At 40.9% G+C, this 21,491-nt stretch overlaps 1 protein-coding gene across 7 annotated transcripts in view; it reads right to left on the reverse strand.

Moving 5' to 3' along the window:
• Window positions 1-21,491, reverse strand: part of FUT8 (fucosyltransferase 8) — a 242,849-nt gene that overhangs the window by 63,367 nt on the left and 157,991 nt on the right. For all 7 annotated transcript variants that reach the window (XM_045016295.1, XM_045016301.1, XM_045016294.1 and 4 more), the window contains 3 exons: window positions 9,641-9,756; window positions 9,357-9,522; window positions 3,160-3,274 (listed from right to left, as the gene is read on the reverse strand). In XM_045016295.1, the coding sequence (XP_044872230.1) occupies window positions 3,160-3,274; window positions 9,357-9,522; window positions 9,641-9,756 (397 nt within the window). The remainder of the gene's footprint in view (window positions 1-3,159; window positions 3,275-9,356; window positions 9,523-9,640; window positions 9,757-21,491) is intronic.

Consider the following 21,491-nt stretch of genomic DNA (forward strand, 5'->3'; position numbering starts at 1 on the left):
ACGGCGACAGGGCTTGGGTGGTGCTTTAAAGGGCCGGGGCTCCCCACAGTGGTTGGAGCCCTGGGTCCTTTAAATCTCCACCCGAGCCCTGCTGCCGGAGCCCCGGGGTAGTGGTGGCAGGGCTCAAGCAGTGATTTAAAGGGTCAGGCACTCCGGCCGCTGCAGGGAGCCTCGGGCCTCTTAAATTGCCAGCCTCGGGAAGCTGGTCTGGTCTGGCACAGCGTACTGTACCGGCTTACTTTCACCTCTGATTACATGTAGTCTTGAGAGTTCATTTAAAGGAAGTATATACATAAAATCCCTGATTGAATTTCCGAATGATATTGTAGATAAGGCAGAAACCTCCTGAGGACTTCTCTCCTGGTAATTTGTTGTCATTGTGTCTGTGTTTTGTGAAGAGAAGTGTTTACAAGAACATATCAACCATTTACACTCATGCTTTCTAACTGTTTCTACCTGAGAAACTATGAAAGAATAAAGACAGCTCATCATTCCATGTGGATGGTTATACATGACAAACATTAAAGAGACACTGTCAACCTAAATTTGGCCTATTACATTTCATAGTAGTATTTTATAAAAAGGTAAGACTGATAGAAATGTTTCACAATTTTAAAATTCCAATCAAAAACAGTTGTTTTAAAACAAACATTTCACTGTATTGTCTGAATCACTACAGCACTAAGAACTTGAAAGTGAAACAGACTATAAAAAAAAGTAAAGCTGACTTCATTGATGTTTTTTACCAAACTCAGATAAATATATAAAGTAAACAAAGAGCAAATATATTGGATTTTAAAAATTCTTTCACTTGGAATATTGTGCAGTATTATGAGTAATACAAGAATTCTTTTTTAAACAACATATTTTTAAGTTAACAATGTCACTAAGACATTGTTATAATCACCTGGAGTTCCATTTGCTGCAAATCTAAATCAATAATAAAGGGAGGAACAGTAGATCCCATGGTGTTATCTCCAGTTCTTTTGTATATATTCCACAAGGAAATATCCACCAGATCTAAAATATTATCCCTACCATACATTAGTTTTAGCTTCTAAATATCAGAGGCAGAGTAGCAGAAACAGATTTTTGCTATTTTAATTAACAATTTTACAAAAATTACGTTAGATAATGGCAATACATGTAAACCAGCCAAAATTTCTTCCTTCCCAGTCTTTTTTCCTTTCATTTTATAAAACCAACAAGTGCTTAAGTTTTCCCAACATCATTATGTAAAGCTCTTAAGGGCAGGGGCGGCTCCAGGCACCAGCACACCAAACACGTGCCTGGGGCGGCAAGCCGGGGGGGGCGCTCTGCTGGTCGCCGCGAGGACGGCAGGTAGGTTGCCTTTAGCGGCATGCCTGTGGAGGGTCCGCTGGTCCCGCGGCTTTGGCGGACCTCCCGCAGGCGTGCCGCCGAATCCGCGGGACCGGGGACCTCCCGCAGGCAAGCCACCGAAGGCAGCCTGCCTGCCATGCTTGGGGCGGCAAAATACCTAGAGCCGCCCCTGCTTAAGGGACATAGAAGCAAAGATTAGTAGTTTGTATTTGATGTAGTGGAGCAGGGGGAACCAGAGGAGGGAACCAAAGAAAGAGGTGATGTGGTCAAAGAGATGAGCCAGAAACATGATCTTTACAGCATAGTTTTGAATGGACATAAGTGAAGCAAAATGCATTTGCCATGGTGAGACAAATGTCGAGATGTGAGATTGTTTGTCCAGATCCTCACTATTTAGCTTTGGAGAGGAAAGGCCAGATCTTAAAGATGCTATGCAGAGAGAAAAGAAGAAGCAGAATTTAGGCACAGCTTTGATGTTAAGATCTAGAGAGAACCATGCTGAAGGTAACATCCAAGCTATGGGCTTAAGTGACAGAAAAAATGGTGGTGTTCCCCATAATGACTAGGAAAAGGGGAAGATGGAAGGACAAGGTGGGGGAAAATAGCTCTGTTCTAGCCACATTGAGAGTAAGCTGATGGTTGGACATCACAAGGAGATGTTGGAAAGACAAGCTGTGATTTTAGTTTGGAAAGAAGGAGACAGGTCAGGAGTGGAGAGGTAGATCTGTGAGCCATCAGCATACACGTGGTATTTATTGACATACAGAATGAGATATATAGGGTACGTTAGACACAGATAGCTAACATATTCTCTGCTTAAAGTCCTTACAACATATCTAGTATGAGTGTCCAATTAGTTTTTTCAAGGATACTAAGAAGAAAGTTTCTTCAGAGTACAACAACAATGAGGGAAAGAGCAATTATTACAGAAATATTAGAGAAATATAGGAGTACAATTTGACATATTAAAAATACTAGATATTTCTATAAGTTCTATAGGATGTACGGGGACTTTTAAACAAAACACTGAAAATTAAGGGATTGAGGAACTCATGAAGAACTAGAATAGGTGGTAAAGCATGTGTTAGAGTCAGAAGAAGTGGAACTAGAACATGGTCAGATCAGAATTTAAAGATAATATCTTTATGGGAAAAAATTTAATGAACATGTGAAAATTAAATAAGCTTAGAGAGGGCTATTACAATTTTAAATGAGAATGATGGTTCTGCACACCAGCTGTTTATGGTTCAGTGAGTGACACTGTAATTGATAATGGATAATTACATTCTTTATGTAAAGTACGGTATCTTCTTTCTCACTTCATAGACACCACTGATGAATTAAGGAATGTGTCTGTGGGAGAACTCCCAAAAGATATGGCCACTTCTTGTAATATACCAAAACAAAAGCTATTTTTAGCTTTTGCAGACTTATGGAGTCTGAATGAAAAGGCAAAGGTATAGTCTACTGGCAATCATGGATCCAGCACACAAAAAACCCCCACCTGCAAAATATGTGTCAGGAGATTACATTATTGCACAATTACAATTAAAACAGCAGTTAAACCTTTTCTGTTATTGTCCTTTTGTGAGTGAAAATACTGGCTCACTTTACGCATAAATACAAAGGATATATTACATATGTACAACATAAATCCTCTCGTGTTGCTGTCTACAGCATTCGCACCTATACTTTCACTTAAATTACATGAATGTTTTTACTACGTTGGCATATTTTAGGGGGCTAAAATATTTTTTCAACAAAACCCATTTTTAAATTTTCCTCTTGATTTAAGTGCTCTTATTCTACCCTTCTTACCTGAAGGTACGTTATTCTCCTCTGTACCAGCTCTGTCAGATCTTTGGCCTCTTTTTCTCGCCAATCACCTGCTCCATCTGTTTGACTGAGGTAGTACAGATCTGTCATTATCGACCTATAAAAGGCAAGCAACATTAGATAGCTACCTTAATAATACTAAATTAGAGGGTTAGGCAAAGCCACAAAGAGAAATTAAATAGGCCTTCTGATTACACTGATTTGCTTAAACATTTTTAGTGGACAGGGTATGTAATTAAACTAAGAGGGGACAAGTACATATGCACAGTACAACACTAAATTAATTTGACTGTTGGTAGCCACAGCATCAGTGCAGATTACCTCTCTCTGCATGTATCCTCCAACACAAATAGCAGCCCAGGATGGGTGTGTACACATTATCTGATTCTGTGTCCTCCATTTACCATATTTCTCTTATCTATATATAACTGCAGTATTAAATGGCGGTGGAGTGGAAAAACTCTTAAGCCCACTAATCAAAATTTTTCACTGAAGAAAAGCCCCAAAAGCATTAGTTCCAGGATAGATCTGAAATTCATTGGACCAGGAAAAGAGACAATCAGGGGGTGACTCCTAATGTGGCTTCTCTGACAATGTGATGTTGCTATGCCATCAGAGATCAGTTTACTGTCTTTATATAAATGTAACATTGTAAATGTCATGGTGCAGAGATTCTACTATGTTCCCATAGTCCTTATTAGTACACCAGCAAACCAACTGTAGAATATTATTAAAAATTTGGGATAAAGAAGCATCTCTTTGTTTATAATTTAAAAATAATGTTATTATGGAAAAGATAAGTAACAGCATAGGAAGAGTGACATGAGATGTGAGTATGATGTAAATATGGATTTAAGTCACAATAGTTCAGCTTTCATATCAATGCACAAGGCCATACTTTTGTATATCTCGGTATAAAGCAGTTATATTTAAAATGTATAATCATTAAATGCAAAAAAAATGTACATTAGTATCACAAATTTAAACTAGAGAATACAGAGAGCATTTTTTTAGGATCTGTCAGATCCTAAATGATGACTATTGTAGTGGATAGTCACAACTGAAGGTCCAGGGAAGGGTGGTGAGAAAATTCTGGCCAGCAGAAGGGAACAGGAAGATGGTAATATACTGGGGATGTGAAGAGGCATCCTGACCAGCAGGAGGGAATTTGGGTAGAACAGCAGCACATCAAAGACAGCCACAACCACATACCACAGGCTTTTTATGGTATCCAAGATTTTTTGAGGGGAGGGGCTTGGAGAAAGAAAGCAATCGAGGGCAGACGGCATGTGGAAGGGGGTTCTCTTGGCAAAATCCAGTATTCATAGTAGGGTGGGGTTTGGATTCCTACTCAGTCAAAACCCAAATTATGCAAAGAAGAGTCAGTAAATTAAAAATACTATGTTACTCATAACAATATTACCTTGTCTACTCTGCAAATACTATAACTTTACATTTAATAACCTAACTAATAATCCAACATTATAGGCAGAGAATGGAGCTGCTTAACACTTCTGATTATAGTACCCAAGTTGCTTGTAACTTTGACAGGACTTTAACCATTTGGGATGATACCCAGTTTATTTGGACTTGAGGGGCTGAGATTTACCAGCTGAGAGTCTTGATGAACCACACATGGGAATACCAGAGCAGAGGAAGGAAACACAGCAGGGGTTGGGGGATAGAGGGAACCAGTGGGGATACAAAAAGAGTGAGGGCCACGGAACATGTCTTTTCTCCTAGGACCCCCTGGTAATGCCCTCTCAGGGTAAGGGTGGCATAAGAGACCCTATCTTGCAGTAATCTATGGCACTGGAGCTCCTTGGCTGAGGCTATTCCTTATAAGCGGGCTCGTTGATGAAGTGGGGAGCAGGCTCAGCATGCAAATCCACTCTAGCACCATGTACCCACCTGCTGATTGCCTTCTATGATGAGATAACTGGCTCTGTGGATATGGGGAAAGCGGTGGACGTGATATACCTTGACTTTAGCAAAACTTTTGATACACTCTCCCACAGTATTCTTGCCAGCAAGTTAAAGTATTATGGATTGGATGAATGGCCAACAAGATGGACAGAAAGCTGGCTAGATCGTCGGGCTCAATAGGTAGTGATCAACAACTCGATGATCAGCTGGCAGCCAGTAGCAAGCAGAGTGCCCCGGGGGTCTGTGCTGGGACCAATTTTGTTCAACATTTTCATTAATGATCTGGATAGTGGGACGGATTGCACCCTCAGCAAGTTCATGGATGACACTAAGTTAGGGGGAGAGGTAGATGCGCTGGAGAGTAGGCATAAGGTGCAGAGGAACCTAGACAAACTGGAGCATTGGGCCAAAATAAATCTGATGAGGTTCAACAAGGACAAGTGCAGAGTCCTGCACTTCGTACAGAAAAATCCCATGCACTGCTACAGACTGGGGACTGACTGGCTAAGCGGCAGTTCTGCAGAAAAGGACCTGGGGATTACAGTGGACGAGAAGCTGGATATGAGTCAACAGTGTGCCCTTGTTGCCAGGAAGCTTAAAGGCATATTGGGCTTCATTAGTAGGAGCACTGTCAGCAGATCGAGGGAAGTGATTATTCCCCTCTATTTGGCACTGGTGAGGCTGCATCTGGAGTATTACATCCAGTTTTTGGCCCCCCACTACAGAAAGGATGTGGATGAATTGGAGAGAGTCCAGCGGAGGGCAATGAAAATGATCAGGGGGGATTTGATAGCAGCCTTCAACTACCTGAAGGGGCACTCCAAAGAGGATGGAGCTCGGCTGTTCAAAGTGGTGGTAGATGACAGAACAAGGAGCAATGGTCTCAAGTTGCAGTGGGGGTGGCGTAGGTTGGATTTCAGGAAAAACTATTTCACTAGGAGGGTGGTGAAGCACTGGAATGGGTTACCTAGAGAGGTGGTGGAATCTCCATCCTTAGAAGTTTTTAAGGCCTGCCTTTGACAAAGCCCTGGCAGAGATGATTTAGTTGGGGTTGGTCCTGCTTTGAGCAGGGGGTTGGACTAGATGACCTCCTGAGGTCTCTTCTAACCCTAATCTTCTATGAATTGCCTGGAATTCCTTGCTTTCTGTCTGGGTCTCTTTTACAAAAGCTTGACCACATCAGAAAAAGCAGAGCTCAGCACCACTGATTGGAGTGGAAACTTCCCCGTCAGTGCTCTGCACTTTGGGGTAATTGGATGGGCACTTTGGAGGCCTGGCTGCCCTGCTGCACCTCTGATGGAATGATCTGAATCAGCACTTCTGTGAGCATCATCTGTACAGACTCCCAGCAGTGTTCAGAAGAATTAGCCTTGGATTTGAGGATTTCTCCTTCAACTCACTGTGAGGCAACCTTAGGTTAGACATCTGGGACTCTCCTTGGAGATCCTAAATAATGACAGAGAGGCATTCCCCATGATTCTTGAGTGTACTGGATGACATATTCAGACAAATTTCAAATTCATGGATGTTATAGGAGGCTTCCAGGCACAGTACATGCTGCATATGGTATTCTGCACTGAACATTGTTATGCCACAAGATTGTGACTTGAAGCCAGAGACCATCCTCCTTCAAATGGCATATGGAATGGAAACATGAGAAACTGCTGAATAAACTAGAGGCACGCAAGAAACAAGAAATGTGTGGAAGTGTTGAACACCAGTATGTATTGAAATAGATGTGCCAAGCTGTTACAATTTTTATCAAGGTTCTGGAAACTCAAGCTTCTCTTTTGGTGTCTATAATTTCACCAGAAATGCTCAATAAAAATGTAGTTAGTCTTTCTAATCTGTATAATTTACAATCACAGGGCATGACTGCAGTTACCTTTAATCATGCTAGCTTGGTTCATGGAACAGTGAAGCTGCAGCAGGGCAAACTTCAGTGTGGGCTATACCCACCTAGACCTGGGTAATTACTCGTGAAGCTAGTCCATGTCGATGCTTACACTGCACAGATGTAATACACTTAAACGTGTGTAAGGCATTTTCCTTAGTACCACACAACGTTCTATTAAAAAGTTAGTGCTAAACAACCTCAATAAAGCCCACGTTAAATTGTTTAAGGGCTGGCCAACTGACAGATCTTAAGAAGTAGTTATTAATGGGGAATCATCATTAATTGGTGATTTTCTAGTGGAGGTCTGAAGAGTTGGTAGTAGTCCCAGCACTATTTAACCTTTTTATTAAAGATCTGAAAATAACTGCTGATAAAATTTGCAGATGACAGAAACTGGTTGAGAGTTAAACAACAATGAGGACCTGGCAGTCACACAGAACAGTCTGGACTGCTGTTAAACTGAGCCCATTCACACAAAATGCACTTCAGTATAATTAAATTCAAAGTTACACATCTAGGAAGAAGGAATGCAGGCCATACAAGAAGAATGGAGGAATTACATTCTGGAAAGCAGTGACTCTGAAAAGCATTTTGGAGTCATAGTTGACAAGCAACTCAACATGAGCTCCCAGTGCGATGCTGTGGCAAAAAGGCATAATGTGGTCCTTGGAATGTATAAACAGAGAAGTAGTGAGTAGGAATAGAGATCTACCTCTATATATGGCATTGGAGAATCTGTTACTGGAAAACTGTATCATCCAGCTTGCGTGCAGAAAAGAACCACAAAATTATTTGAGGGCTGGAGCTCAATCTGCTTACTTTAGGAAAAAGAAGATTCTGAGTTGACTTGATTAACATATAAGTACCTTCACAGGAAGAAAATACTGGTTATGAAGGACTCTTTATCTGTCGGAAAAAGACCTAACAAGAACCAATGGCAGGAAACTGAAGCCATACAAATCAAAATTAGAAATAAGGCGCATTTTTTTTTAAAATGAGGGAGAGATTAACCAAGGGAAGGGGTGGATTCTCCATTTCTTCATGTCTTCAGTATAAGAATGGATGCCTTCCTGAAAGATGTGCTTTAGCCAAACACAAATTATGCTTTAGTCAAATACAATTTAATGGGCTCAATGCAGAAATAATTTGGCAAAATTTAATGTCCCACAAGACACAGAAGGTAAGACTAGTTGATCTAATGGTCCCTTGCCTTAAACTGTATGCATCTATAAACTGCTGGCTCTGAAGGATCAAATTAAAAAATTAGTAGACCATGTCTCTTTCCACTCTCGTAATACTTTAAATTCATACTATTTTTATTTGAAAAATTCAGCATAATCATGATTGCTAAAATGAATTTCACAGAAAAGAAGATTCTTACTAGGTATTCCTGTAAGACTAGATAATTTTTCAGAACTCCTTTTAACACTGCTATTGATGTTAACATGTGAGGATCTCTTAGTTTAGTTTAAAAAAGAGGGGTTGGGAGGACTTCACAGTGGTAAGTTGTGTTAACAAAACAATTTTTCTTTTATTGTTCACTAATGAGACAGTAATTGCAACCAGAATCCTACTGGGAACATAAGCTTTTAAATATAATAGGCCTAAGGACAGTTTTCACTGTATTTATAATGATTCTTGGATTCATTTTGTTCTGCATGAACACACTAGCACTAAAATGTTTTCATTTCACATGAAACACAAATTTCAGATGAAAGACACTTTTAGTAATGGGAAAGGCTTAGGATCAGCTTCAACTGCAAACACAATTCAGGTTTCTCTGTACAGCACTATGATGGCAATGCAATTAAAGGAAAGTTACATTTTTATCTTAAATGTTCTGTTAACCTTTAATTAGGAGGAGACATAGCTTTTTTTTAAATGGCTATAAATCCTGAAATTATCAGGACATCTTCTCGTCTTAATGTAATTCCAGTTATACTGTATGCTGATGAACAATATCATTCATTTCATTCTAAAATACTGAAAAAAAGGTATCTAAAATTAAATGTTTTGTGTGTTTTGTTAGGTGTCATAGAAAGAGAGAGAGAAAAGTAACTATGAGTAGGCAGCCATAATAAACGATGATAGGTTTCTCACTGATAAATTAAAAATACATATAAAAATATCCAAGCAGAGTTTCCATCTTCTGTTTAAGACTTAATGGACAAAACAGAAGGTTTACTCAATGACCCCTAACATACAGATATAATTTGATGCTCATGTCCCAGTCATGACATTTTAATCCAGACAGTAGCAATTCCCACTTTGCAAGGAATCTAATTAATGTCTCAGTACCTTAATCAGTTTGTAGTCTTTAATGCAATAAAAATGTAGTAGCAACTAGCACTAGTACCTTTCCTGGTGACCCAGATCAGATAGAAATTCATCAACATGTCTTTGGAGTTCACTTCCTTCCAAATTTTTCAACTTCTTCAATTCACTCTGAAGAAAAAACCAAAGTTCCTTGGCTCCATTTTCAATCCTTCTTCTCAATATTTCATGGTCTTTCCCCATGCCTGCTATTAAAAAGCATAAACATATCAGCATTTCCAGTGAAGTGGTACATGACGAAATTGAAACATTTGTGATATGGTATATAAGAGTTTAAGAAGAAAAAGAAAACATCTCTCTACCAACCATCTCCTGTTCGCTTCTTATAGCTTTCTATCTGTTCTTTGGCCTTTAAAAGCTGCTCTTCTAAAGCATGTACCCTTCCTGCAGCTGGCCCCTGATCAATGGGACCATCCGGTATCCTAGAGCACAGGGAAGAAATTAAAGCAATAATTATGTTTATAAATTATGTAATATTTGCTTACTTCACTAAAAGTAGTTACTGATAACACTTCAGATACTGTAACACATATAGAACCAACAAAACTCCAACAGAAACTTCTTCCCAGGTCAGCAATAATTTATACAAACAAGATTACAGTTCATTAACTAAAAGGAAAATTTCAGTGTAACACAATATACTCTAATTATCACAACTGTATTAGGATAACTTAAGATCTATAGCAGCTATATACCCAAAAGGTGGCATCTAATATATCATTGGCATCTAATATATCTATAGCAGCTAAGGTAACCAGTGGTGGTTTCTGGGCAGATATCTGTATCAAGAACAAACTTTAGAGGTGGCTATTAGGTTAGTCTTGGGAGACAAGGGTGGGAGGACAAATGAAACGTAATCCCTTCTTATGAACTCAATGACTTGAGGTTAGGGCATGCTTTTCCAAGATAATAAAATTATTTCTGACGATCTGTCGTTCTTCAGCAATTACAGTTTCAGATTATTCTGGGAAAGTATACTCTGCAGCCAACACCCACTGTCTGGCCTGTTAAGATGTTATCTTTATAGTAATTTTTCGTCCTCAACTATCTTTACAGTGGCTCTTAAAACTTTTTCTTCCTTGCCTTCATTCAGGAGATGGGTACAGAATTATAATGTAGAACTGAAGTGATAAGTCAAGGCAACAAGAGCTACATTGCCAATCATGGGCAAAAAGGCACTTGCTGAAATGTGGAGGAAAATGGTATTGGTAGTCTGAAGATAAATGGTGTAAAACAGCAAGTCTTGAGCTTCGATAGCGCTGTCCAATGCTAGAACTACCCTCAGAAGTGAAACTTCTAGTCCCGAGATTTCTGTCAGTCTCTGTGAAACAGAGGCCCATGGTGGTTCACCACTTTGTGACAACTCCTCCTGTCAGACCTGACATAATCACTACACTTAACACACTGTTGTCATGGTATATACCCAAAAGGTGGCATCTAATATATCATTGGAAAACTAATGACTCACTAATCATTATTAATATTCTTGCATAATATACGTATGGAGTAGGTTTGAAGAGTTTTAGGAATTGTGTTCTTAAAATATGTTTGGATAGCAATGCATAAGCCCAGTCTGCCTTAGACAAAGGAATGTGTATTTGTTTATCTGACCAGCCTGGTCATCAGGCAGAGGCAATGAAGATACATTTACATAAAAAGTAAACAAAGCCATTACCTAGCGAGTGCGGGAAATAGCCTCCTGCAGGGGTCTGAACCTCAAATGATAAGCAATTGAATTAACTTATTGCATACAATACTGCTGTATTATAAAAGTGCATCGAGTAATGTATTTTATGAGAGCCTATAACACACTGGTGATGAATATCATTGTGAAGTGTATGAATTAATACTATGTGAAGAATTATCGATACTCACTAATATTATGCTTTAAAGTCTGTGACCAAACACAGGGAGAAACAGATTTTTCCCCAGCCTCAAAGGTAGCATTGTGGAATCAAAACAATAGAAGCCCTATTTACATACAAATCTGAGAGGGGTGAGAAACATACAGGCAAGGAAGAACAGCATGAAGCCATCCTGCTTCTTGAAGCAGGGTTAATGAACTCAGAGATATAAGGGGATACATAGAGCCATTTGGGCATCTTTCACTTAGGAAGACTAAGGAAACTAGCACCTTATACTTCCGTGGAAGGACCTGACTCAGATAAATCAGCCCTGGCTGGAAAGAAGAAAGACTGGTAAGGAATCTACATTGAACCAAGACTGTAGCTTTTTAAGACTTAGCCACTAGAAAGCATGTTTTAATTTTACTTGCTTGTAACCATTTTGGTCTTTATCCCTTGTACTTGAACTCACTTAAAAACTCTCTTTTTGTTAGTGAACTTAATTTATTTTTAATGTAAACCAAACCAGTGTTCTGTTTGAATTGAAAGCATTGTTAACTCCAGCTGAAGTAATAAACGGTGCTTTTGTCTCTTCAAAGGCGCAACCAACATTTTCATTTGTCTGAGTGTTCCAGGACAGGGCTGGGCACTTCAGGGCAGCCAGTTCTGGGGACATTCTGGAGTAGGAGTGGGGTCACTTTGCAAGTAGTAACCAAGGCTGATGGAGACCAGGTTGTTTGGGTCAGAGTGCTGAATCAGAGCTGCACAGCACACAGACATTCAGGGAACTGCATGCTTGTCTGCTGGATATTGGTATCCAGGCTGTGAGCCACAGCAGCAAAGCTAGGATTACAGGGCAGGTGATGACAACTCCTTACTGGTCTGAGTTGAACCCCAAAACATCACAGTCTCACAACAGGAAGGCTGACAGCATACAGAACACCAAAATATATCTTCTTCATTGCAAACATCAACTAGCTGCACAGTTACCTCTAATGGATCGATAAAATCAAGAAGGGCCAAATCAGTATGAATACTGACTATTATCTTAGCGAGTGATTTCAACAAAATATTGGATCTAAACTTTAATTTAAAATAAATTAGCTCTAGACAAGCCATCATCAGAAGTATGCATTCATTATACTGGATAAAGCAATATATAACAACATCAATGTTGCAGAAAAAGGCTACGCAGAGCTCTTGCTCTGAAATTCATAAAAGTTATTCAATAAACAGGGCCGGTTCCAGGTTTTCTGCCGCCCCAAGCGGCAAAAAGAACCCAAAAAACAAACAAACAAAATAGCCGCGGCAGCGCAATCGTGCTGCTCCACTCTTCGGCGGCAATTTGGTGGCAGGTCCTTCGCTCCGAGAGGGACTGAGGGACCCGCTGCCGAATTGCCACCAAAGACCCGGCTGTGCCGCCCCAACAGCGGACTGAGTGCCGCCCCTTGGTATTGGCCACCTCAAGCACCTGCTTCTTTAGCTGGTGCCTGGAGCCAGCCCTGTCAATAAATATTTCTTTAGTCCAAAAAAACCTTCAAAAAAAGTCTCAAGATGCAGTTGGAATAACAGAAATATGAATTATTAAATCTTTCTTTATTGTACACATGTACAAAGGTTCGGAGTAGAAATGGCAGGGTATTCACCCAGGGCAATAGCATCAGCACATTCCCTTGAACTATCCAGTTAAGTGTACAATGGCTGCACAGGAACCCTCCCACTATTTTTTTCTTTGCTGGGACGTGTGGACTATAATTCTTCCAAACTGCACATCTACGCAAGCAAAGACGTGAACGTGTTCTTAAATGCCATTCACAATTTGGGTCCCTCAAAGATTCAGTGGCTGACATGCACTCCCTTGGGTAAAAACTGACCAATTGAGATCATTTTGGCCAACATCATAGCAATAGTCTGATCTCTAGCTCTGGGGGGGGAAGAGGGGGAGATAAGTGCCATCTAGAACCTTTTTGGGCAATGGCTATTTTTTCAGGTCTTATAGCTCCAGAACCCCTGACTCAAATGAGTCTAAATTTGGGTCACTAACTACCCAACACTCCCATTACATAAAGCAAATTTCAATAAAATCTGTGCAAGCATGCACATTTTAGAGCTTTTATAAGCATCATCCTTTAAATAGGAAAGATAGAGAGAAAGCACTCCTCTACCCATCTATCTGCAGCATTGGGATCTCTCAAAGGTGTGAAGTGGCCCATTCATCTCAATGTGATGTTCTCAGATGAGAACACCTCATGGAGATGAATACAATCTGAAATAACAGTTGGGACACGTGAATTGCTCCATTTACCTCAGTGGGTGTTGTCATCCCCCTCCTGCTTTACAGCTTGTGATATGCATAAAGTACACCTGATCTTATCTCCCCACCCAAAGGGGTAGGACTTCCCCAGAGCTTGGCTCACATGGGGGGCAGGTGGAGGGCCTCAGACCCTCACAAAAGGGCAACACCCCCACAAGAGCCCAGCTTACAACAACGGGGTGTGAGTGATTCAACTCCTATAGATAGTCATGAGCCCCCAGATCCTAGAACATACAGCAGTGAGAGGTGCTCAGACACACCCAGAGTGCCACAGCTTCCCATATGCCAGCTCATATGAGGGGAGCATCAAGTGGGTTCAGACCCCCAAAAGGAGCAAGAGCCCCCCCCAAGACCTGGGCACACACACAGAGGAGGTAAGATGTGGGGCTGAAACGTGCCCCTTCCCCTATTTTCCTCCAGTTCCACTGTCCCATCCCTCTACCCCCAAAGCTCCCACACCTCCCTCACCTGAGCCTTCAACCTCTCTCCCCTCCCCTACCACCTATTCCCCGTGATCCCCCTCCCCTCGCTGCAGCCTCAAATTCCTCTCTTCCTATACCCTCACTCCTCCATCCACAAAAACGCCTCCCCTCTCAGGAAGTATTCACATGTCTAATTTGCCTCCCAAAGACTTGGATTATGTTCTCCCCAAAATAAATCGGTCACCCATGACTCAAATTGCAACAGGTTCCAGCCACTCAGTACAGAACTATTTCTGTTTTAGGTGGGGGCTTGTGATTAATTTATCCTTAAATTATGTTAATTGAAGGGCGAGTTCTCAGTCTCAAAGAGGTCAAAGAGGTGATTCATCCAGTCATTTTATCTCAAAGTTTAACAGTACATGGCAGCAGGAACAAAGGTTTTTGGGGTCCTGTAATTTAGGAACTCCTTAGTAAAATGATCCCAAATTTGGATCACTAATGCTACCCCAAACTCCCATGCAGCACACCACATTTCAAAGCAAGCCAAGTAACCATTTGGATTTTAGATCACTTACAAAAGTCAAGCTTTAAAGCATATAAAACGGCAGGAATGGAAACCCTCTAGCTGTTTTCTCTATTGGCACACGCACACTGTAAAAATGTACATTTTCTTAAATACCGTTCTCAGTTTGGGTTCTTCAAAGATTTAGTGGGTGCAGTGCACTATCCTGGGTAAAACTCGACAGATTGAGACCATTTTGACCTGCATCACATCAGCAGTTTGATCTGCGCAAAACACAAAAAAACAGACCTAGACACTTTTTGGGGAAAAAAATGGATTTTTCGGGGGGCTTATCTCTACATGACTCAAAATTTGAATCAGTAACCCTGATCTGCACCCTCCTCAGGCACTACACTAGATCTGAGCTCAGAATTTAAAAGAATTTAAAATCCAACTAAGCATGCTGATTTTAGAGGATTTAGAAAGGTCTACCTTTAGAGTTAGTGTTGTGTCATAACTTCTGTTTATAGTGGTGCTACCAGGCCACTGTAATGTATAAAATATTTATATTTAATATATATAAATTGTTGAGGACGGGGGAGTTTTGTGAAGTGTTGTGGGGCATGCCTGCCCTGCTGAGCTATGTGGGACTGCATGCACTTCCTGCCTTAGTTTCCCTTCTCTCAGGGTCCCTTAAATCCGAACAGATGTAAGATTAAATTCCACGATATGGTTCCACTTTAATTAAATTCAAATAAACTTGAAATAAAATCTTTCCCCTTGGTTTGAGGGGTTGCAAAGCCCTCCTCCTTGGTGTGTGTGGTTCTCAATTCTAGGAGCTCCTCTCCCTCGGGGGAGCTTCTCTCTCTCTGACCATGTGCCTGTAACCGAGGGCTTGTTTACACTACAAAATTAAGTCAACTTTATCTAATTCGACCTCAAGCCCCCTAATTAATTAAACCATAACCCCAGAAGCATGGAGCCCGCTCAGCTGTGTACTCTTTCTGTGAGCATGTCAAACACCTTGCGTTTTCTCCTGCAGTATCTCCAGAGCCAAAGTAGGGGCCGCTGCATAGAACATAGCCATGTCCTGCAAGCAGCCCTGCTGCAAGCCATTGGAAAAAAAAAAAAAAAAACAGTTCACAGTTGCTGGTGGCAGTCACAGAGCAGTTGCAGTCTGTTGAACGCCATTTCTAGTCCCGTGAAACAAGCACTGACTGGTGAGACCGCATCGTTTTGATGATGAGCAGTGGCTGCAGAACTTTTGAATGCAGAAGGCCACCTTCCAGGAACTTTGTGCAGAACTTCCTCTGCCCCGCAGTTCAGCAACACAAAAATGAGAACTGCTCTGACAGTGGAGAAATGTGTGGTGATCACTACACCTCTACCCTGATATAACACGACCTGATATAACACGAATTCGGATATAACGCGGTAAAGCCGTGATCCGGGGAGGCGGGGCTGCGCACTCCGGTGGATTAAAGCAAGTTCGATATAACGCGGTTTCACCTATAACACGGTAAGATTTTTTGGCTCCTGAGGACAGCATTATATCGGGGTAGAGGTGTATTTGGAAGCTTGCAATGCCAGAAAGTTATCTATCAGTGAGGAATCAATTTGGAGTAGGTAATTCAACTGTGGGAGCTGCTGTGCTCCAAATATGCAGGGCCAATAATCGACTTCTGCTATGAAGGGTAGCAAAATTAACATTGACGATGTTGAGATGTCTACAGTTATCCTGGGGGACCCAGACTACCCCTTGCTCCCATGGTTCATGAAGCCATATACCAGCCGTCTGGATAGCAGTAAGGAACGGTTCAATTACAGGCTCAGCAAGTGCAGAATGGTGGTTGAAGTGTCTTTGGTCATTTGAAAGGGTGCTGGAGAAGTCTACTAACAAGGTTGGACCTTAGTGAGAACATCCCCATGGTTATAACTGCCTGCTGTGTGCTCCATAATATCTGTGAAAAAAAGAGGGAAAATTTTCCATAGGGGTGGGCAGTTGAGACAGATCGCATGGCAGCCATGTTTGAGCCGCCAGACACCAGGGCAATATGAAGAGCATAGTGAGGGCTATTGCATATCCACGAGGCTTTGAAAAGCCGTTTCAATAATGAGTCACAGCAATGTGAGCTGCTTGTCTGCATTGTGCTTTCCCAAACCTTTACCTAGCTTGTATCACTGTCCCTGTAAAGCCGACCCCCCACCCAAGCCCACTGCTTCTACTCAGTAAAGAACATTTATTTCTCGAATCCATTTACTTTATTTAAAAAACACAAGTAAAGAAGGAGAACAGAAAGAAAAGGTAACCTTAGTTAAAAAGGGTTGTAAAGTTAGAACAGGAGAAATATTTTCAGCTGTGTAACATAACTGCATTCCAGACCATCAAAGTTCTGTGAATGGGCACCTTCTGTTCCTTGTACCCTCCCCTCCCCCCGAGTTAAGTGAAAGGGATAATAGACTTTTCGCCCATGCCTCAGGGAACGCTTGGGGGAGGGCGATTCTGCACCAGGTAGTGCTGTTCTTTCCTCTAATTTTGACTCCTCTGAATCTGTTACCTCATCAAACCTGGAATTGCTTTTTCCCCCCATTTCTCAAAATTAGGAAAGATTCCTTTCCTCAGCCAGCACAGCCAGCCCATAAGTGACTTCCACAGATACATCTGGTGAACTGCATATGAGACACAGTGGCAGCTTACCAGTGAGATGTTTATCTTTGAAAACTCATGGCAATTGGGGGAGGTCCCAGATGACTGGAAAAAGGCTAATGTAGTGTCCATCTTTAAAAAAGGGAAAGAAGAGGATCCGGGGAACTACAGGCAAGTCAGTCTCACCTCAGTCCCTGGAAAAATCATGGAGCAGTTCCTCAAGGAATCAATTCAGAAGCACTTAGAGGAGAGAAAAGTGATCAGGAACAGTCAGCATGGATTCACCAATGGCAAGTCATGCCTGACTAACCTAATTCCCTTCTATGATGAGGTAACTGGCTCTGTGGATGAGGGGAAAGCAGTGGACATGTTATTCCTTGACTATAGCAAAGCTTTTGATATGGTCTCCCACAGTATTCTTGCCAGCAAGTTAAAGAAGCATGGGCTGGATGAATGGACTATAAGGTGAATAGAAAGCCGGCTAGATCGTCAGGATCAACGGGTAGTGATCAATGGCTCCATGTCTAGTTGGCAGCTGGTATCAGACGGAGTGCCCCAAGGGTCAGTCCTGGGGCCGGTTTTGTTCAATATCTTGGTTAATGATCTGGAGGATGGCGTGGAGTTCACCCTCAGCAAGTTTGCAGCTGACACTACACTGGGAGGAGTGGTAGATACTCTGGAGGGTAGGGATAGGATACAGAGGGACCTAGACAAATTAGAGGATTGGGCCAAAAAAAATCTGATGAGGTTCAACAAGGACAAGTGCAGAGTCCTGCACTTAGGACAAAAGAATCCCAGGCACTGCTACGGACTAGGGACTGAATGGCTAGGCAGCAGTTCTGCAGAAAAGGACCTAAGAGTTACAGTGGACGAGAAGCTGGATATGAGTCAACAGTGTGCCCTTGTTGCCAAGAAGGCTAATGGCATTTTGGGCTGTATAAGTAGGGGTGTTGCCAGCAGATCGAGGGACGTGATCATTCCCCTCTATTCGACATTGGTGATGCCTCATCTGGAGTACTGTGTCCAGTTTTGGGCCCCACACTACAAGAAGGATGTGGAAAAATTGGAAAGAGTCCAGCGGAGGGCAACAAAAATGATTAGGGGGCTGGAGCATATGACTTATGAGGAGAGGTTGAAGGCACTGGGATTGTTTAGTCTGCAGAAGAGAAAAATGAGAGGGGATTTGATAGCTGCTTTCAACTACCTGAAAGGGGGTTCCAAAGAGGATGGATCTAAACTGTTCTCGGTGGTAGCAGATGCCAGAACAAGTAGTAATGGTCTCAAGTTGCAGTGGAGGAGGTTTAGGTTGGATATTTGGAAAAACTTTTTCTCTAGAAGGGTGGTGAAGCACTGGAAGGGGTTACCTAGGGAGGTGGTGGAATCTCCTTCCTTAGAGGTTTAAGATCAGGCTTGACAAAGCCCTGGCTGGGATGATTTAGTTGGGGATTGGTCCTGCTTTGAGCAGAGGGTTGGACTAGATGACCTTCTGAGGTCCCTTCCAACCCTGATATTCTGTCTTTGCACGAAACAGCTTCCACATATGCCTAGTAACACTATTACAAGCTCCATCAGATAATTTGGATTATAAATACTAGATGTTGAGTACATATTTATATAAATTTTCTTTAATAGTTCCACTTGCTTGAAATTTTCTAGATGATGTTAATTTTAGAGGTTATTGCCTAAACTATGACACAGCCTTAACAACAGATGAACATGTCAATATAGCTCCAGTACAGTATACCTTTTCGCCTATTAGGTTTTTTAATCTTTATCAGTATGATAATATAATAAACTAAAGGGACAAATTAAAAAATAAATAAGAAAGCCACAAACCTCTTGACATATGCTTGACGTACCATGCGGGTTTTTTTTTTCAGGTACAAAATAAACTATTTTACATATGTTGTTTCCTGTCAGCTCATAGTAAACAGAAACCATTTTTTCAATATGAAACCATGGCAACTTAAAATATTTCAGTCAGATTTTAAACAACTAACAGCTCTCACAGATTCTCCATAATTATGTTTACTTGATATTTTGTACCTTGTTTAGTGGTAAAATTGCACATGCAAGCAACCATGCAAGCAGAAAAAAAGTATTTTGTTCAAAACATCCATTTTATTACAAAACCATTTTCACATAATCTCTAGGTGACACAGATGGATGTCAGTAAAGGGAACCAAACAAAAAGTGTAATCATAGTGACATCAAGTTTAGCTGGGGAGCACAGATATGACATATACAATAGGTCCAAAATTTCTACATAGTAGGTATTAACACTGGAGGCCAAATTTCACTGAAGGAAAAGAAACTGACAAATAACAGAGACAAATAAAGCTTTTGCCTAGGATATAAGGGTTTTTAAAAAAAAAAAAAGTAAGACCACCAACCCTATGAATCATAAAGAGATCTCAGAGATACATAGGCTTACCTCAAAAATCCTAGAACAAAAGTAAATTCTGAATAAACTATTCCAAGTTCATCTGGTTTTAAAGAAAATTTTGCAGCGGAGTAGAATATTCCAGATTGTATAATCTCACTTTTAAACAAAATACGGATGTTAACCAATTTGATTTATTTATTTTTGCATATCAGACTTCCCTAGGGAAAAAAGGTTTAAGTGCCTATGGCATTAATTTTCTCTCTGCTTCTGGGTACTTTAACAGGTTACAATGAAATTCTCTCTACAAAGAAATGTGAAAAATTCCTAAAAGCAATCTATTGAATCTGTTGATTCTTTTTATTTGGCTCTTTCTCAGCTACTTGCATGGAGTTGGAAGGTCTACTAACTGACTTCACCAACATTAGGATTTGTTTTTCTTTGATACTTTCCTTTAATTCAATGGTTTTTATAATGGGAAGGAAACAATATCTAGTTACTGAGGTAAGAGGACAACTGGCCGTAGCAAATAAGCATAAAGAACACAAACTTAACTTTACTCTTCTACAAGATCAACCTTAGAAAGAGGACAGTACCAATGAGACAAACCTCAGGTAACTAAAACCAGAAGGGAAATATTAAAGGTGACCTGCAAACAAATATTGGGGGCTTCATCCTCAGCTGATGTAAATCAGCACAGGGCTATTGATTTAAATGGATCTATATCGCTTTATACCAGCTGAAGATCTAGCCCTTAGCTTTTAGAATTATATGCTGAACCAGTAAAGGTAACAGTGATGTTTATCCTATAACTATCGAAAAACTCCTCCCCAGCCCCTCATTTTACACACACTTGCTCTCTGTGACAGCCCAATGCCACACCCAATTTCAGACTGGAGCCACCTACAGGGATATAATAGAACAAACATTTTAAAATTATATTAATTTGCTTTGTTTCTCTTTAAAAATATCCTTGTATCAAAGGAGCCTTTGTTATGTATAGAACACTAAGCTCTACAAGTTAAGTCCTCACTGAGCAGTTGAGGGGGGAGCCACAATGGGGCTGTTTGAAGGTCATTGATTCTGAAACTTGTTCTTTGGCAGCCTCAGTCCAAAGTAGTTTAAGGTACGCACAGGTCTCTCCCTCAAATTAGAAACCTTTCTGTCCTTTATTAACAAATGTTTAGAGCTACTTGAGTTATGTCTAATATTGCTGATGTTCGTAATAGGTTTGATTTTATTTTAGCCTTTTCCCTCCCTTTCTTAAATAAGAACATAAGAACGGCCGTACTGGGTCAGACCAAAGGTCCATCCAGCCCAGTATCCTGTCTACTGACAGTGGCCAATGCCAGGTGCCCCAGAGGGAGTAAACCTAACAGGAAATGATCAAGTGATCTCTCTCCTGCCATCCATCTCCCCCCTCTGACAAAAATTGGCTAGGGACACCATTCCTTACCCATCCTGGCTAATAGCCATTAATGGACTTAACCTCCATGAATTTATCAGGTACTCTTTTAAACCCTGTTATAGTCTTAGCCTTCACAACCTCCTCAGGCAAGTAGTTCCACAACTTGACTGTGTGCTGTGTGAAGAAGAACTTCCTTTTATTTGTTTTAAACCTGCTGCCCATTAATTTCATTTGGTGGCTCCTAGTTCTTATATTATGGGAACAAGTAAATAACTTTTCCTTATTCACTTTCTCCACATCACTCATGATTTTATATACCTCTATCATATCCTCCCTTAGTTTCCTCTTTTCCAAGCTGAAAAGTCCTAGCCTCTAATCTCTCCTCATATGGGACCCGTTCCAAACCCCTAATCATTTTAGTTGCCCTTCTCTGAACTGTTTCTAATGTCAGTATATCTTTTTTGAGATGAGGAGACCACATCTGTACGCAGTATTCAAGATGTGGGCATACCATGGACTTATATAAGGGCAATAAGATATTCTGTCTTATTCTCTATCCCCTTTTTAATGATTCCAAACATCCTGTTTGTTTTTTTGACTGCCGCTGCACATGGCGTGGACGTCTTCAGAGAACTAT

The sequence above is a fragment of the Mauremys mutica genome, chromosome 4, assembly GCF_020497125.1.
Source record: "Mauremys mutica isolate MM-2020 ecotype Southern chromosome 4, ASM2049712v1, whole genome shotgun sequence".
Taxonomy (NCBI): Eukaryota; Metazoa; Chordata; order Testudines; family Geoemydidae; genus Mauremys; species Mauremys mutica.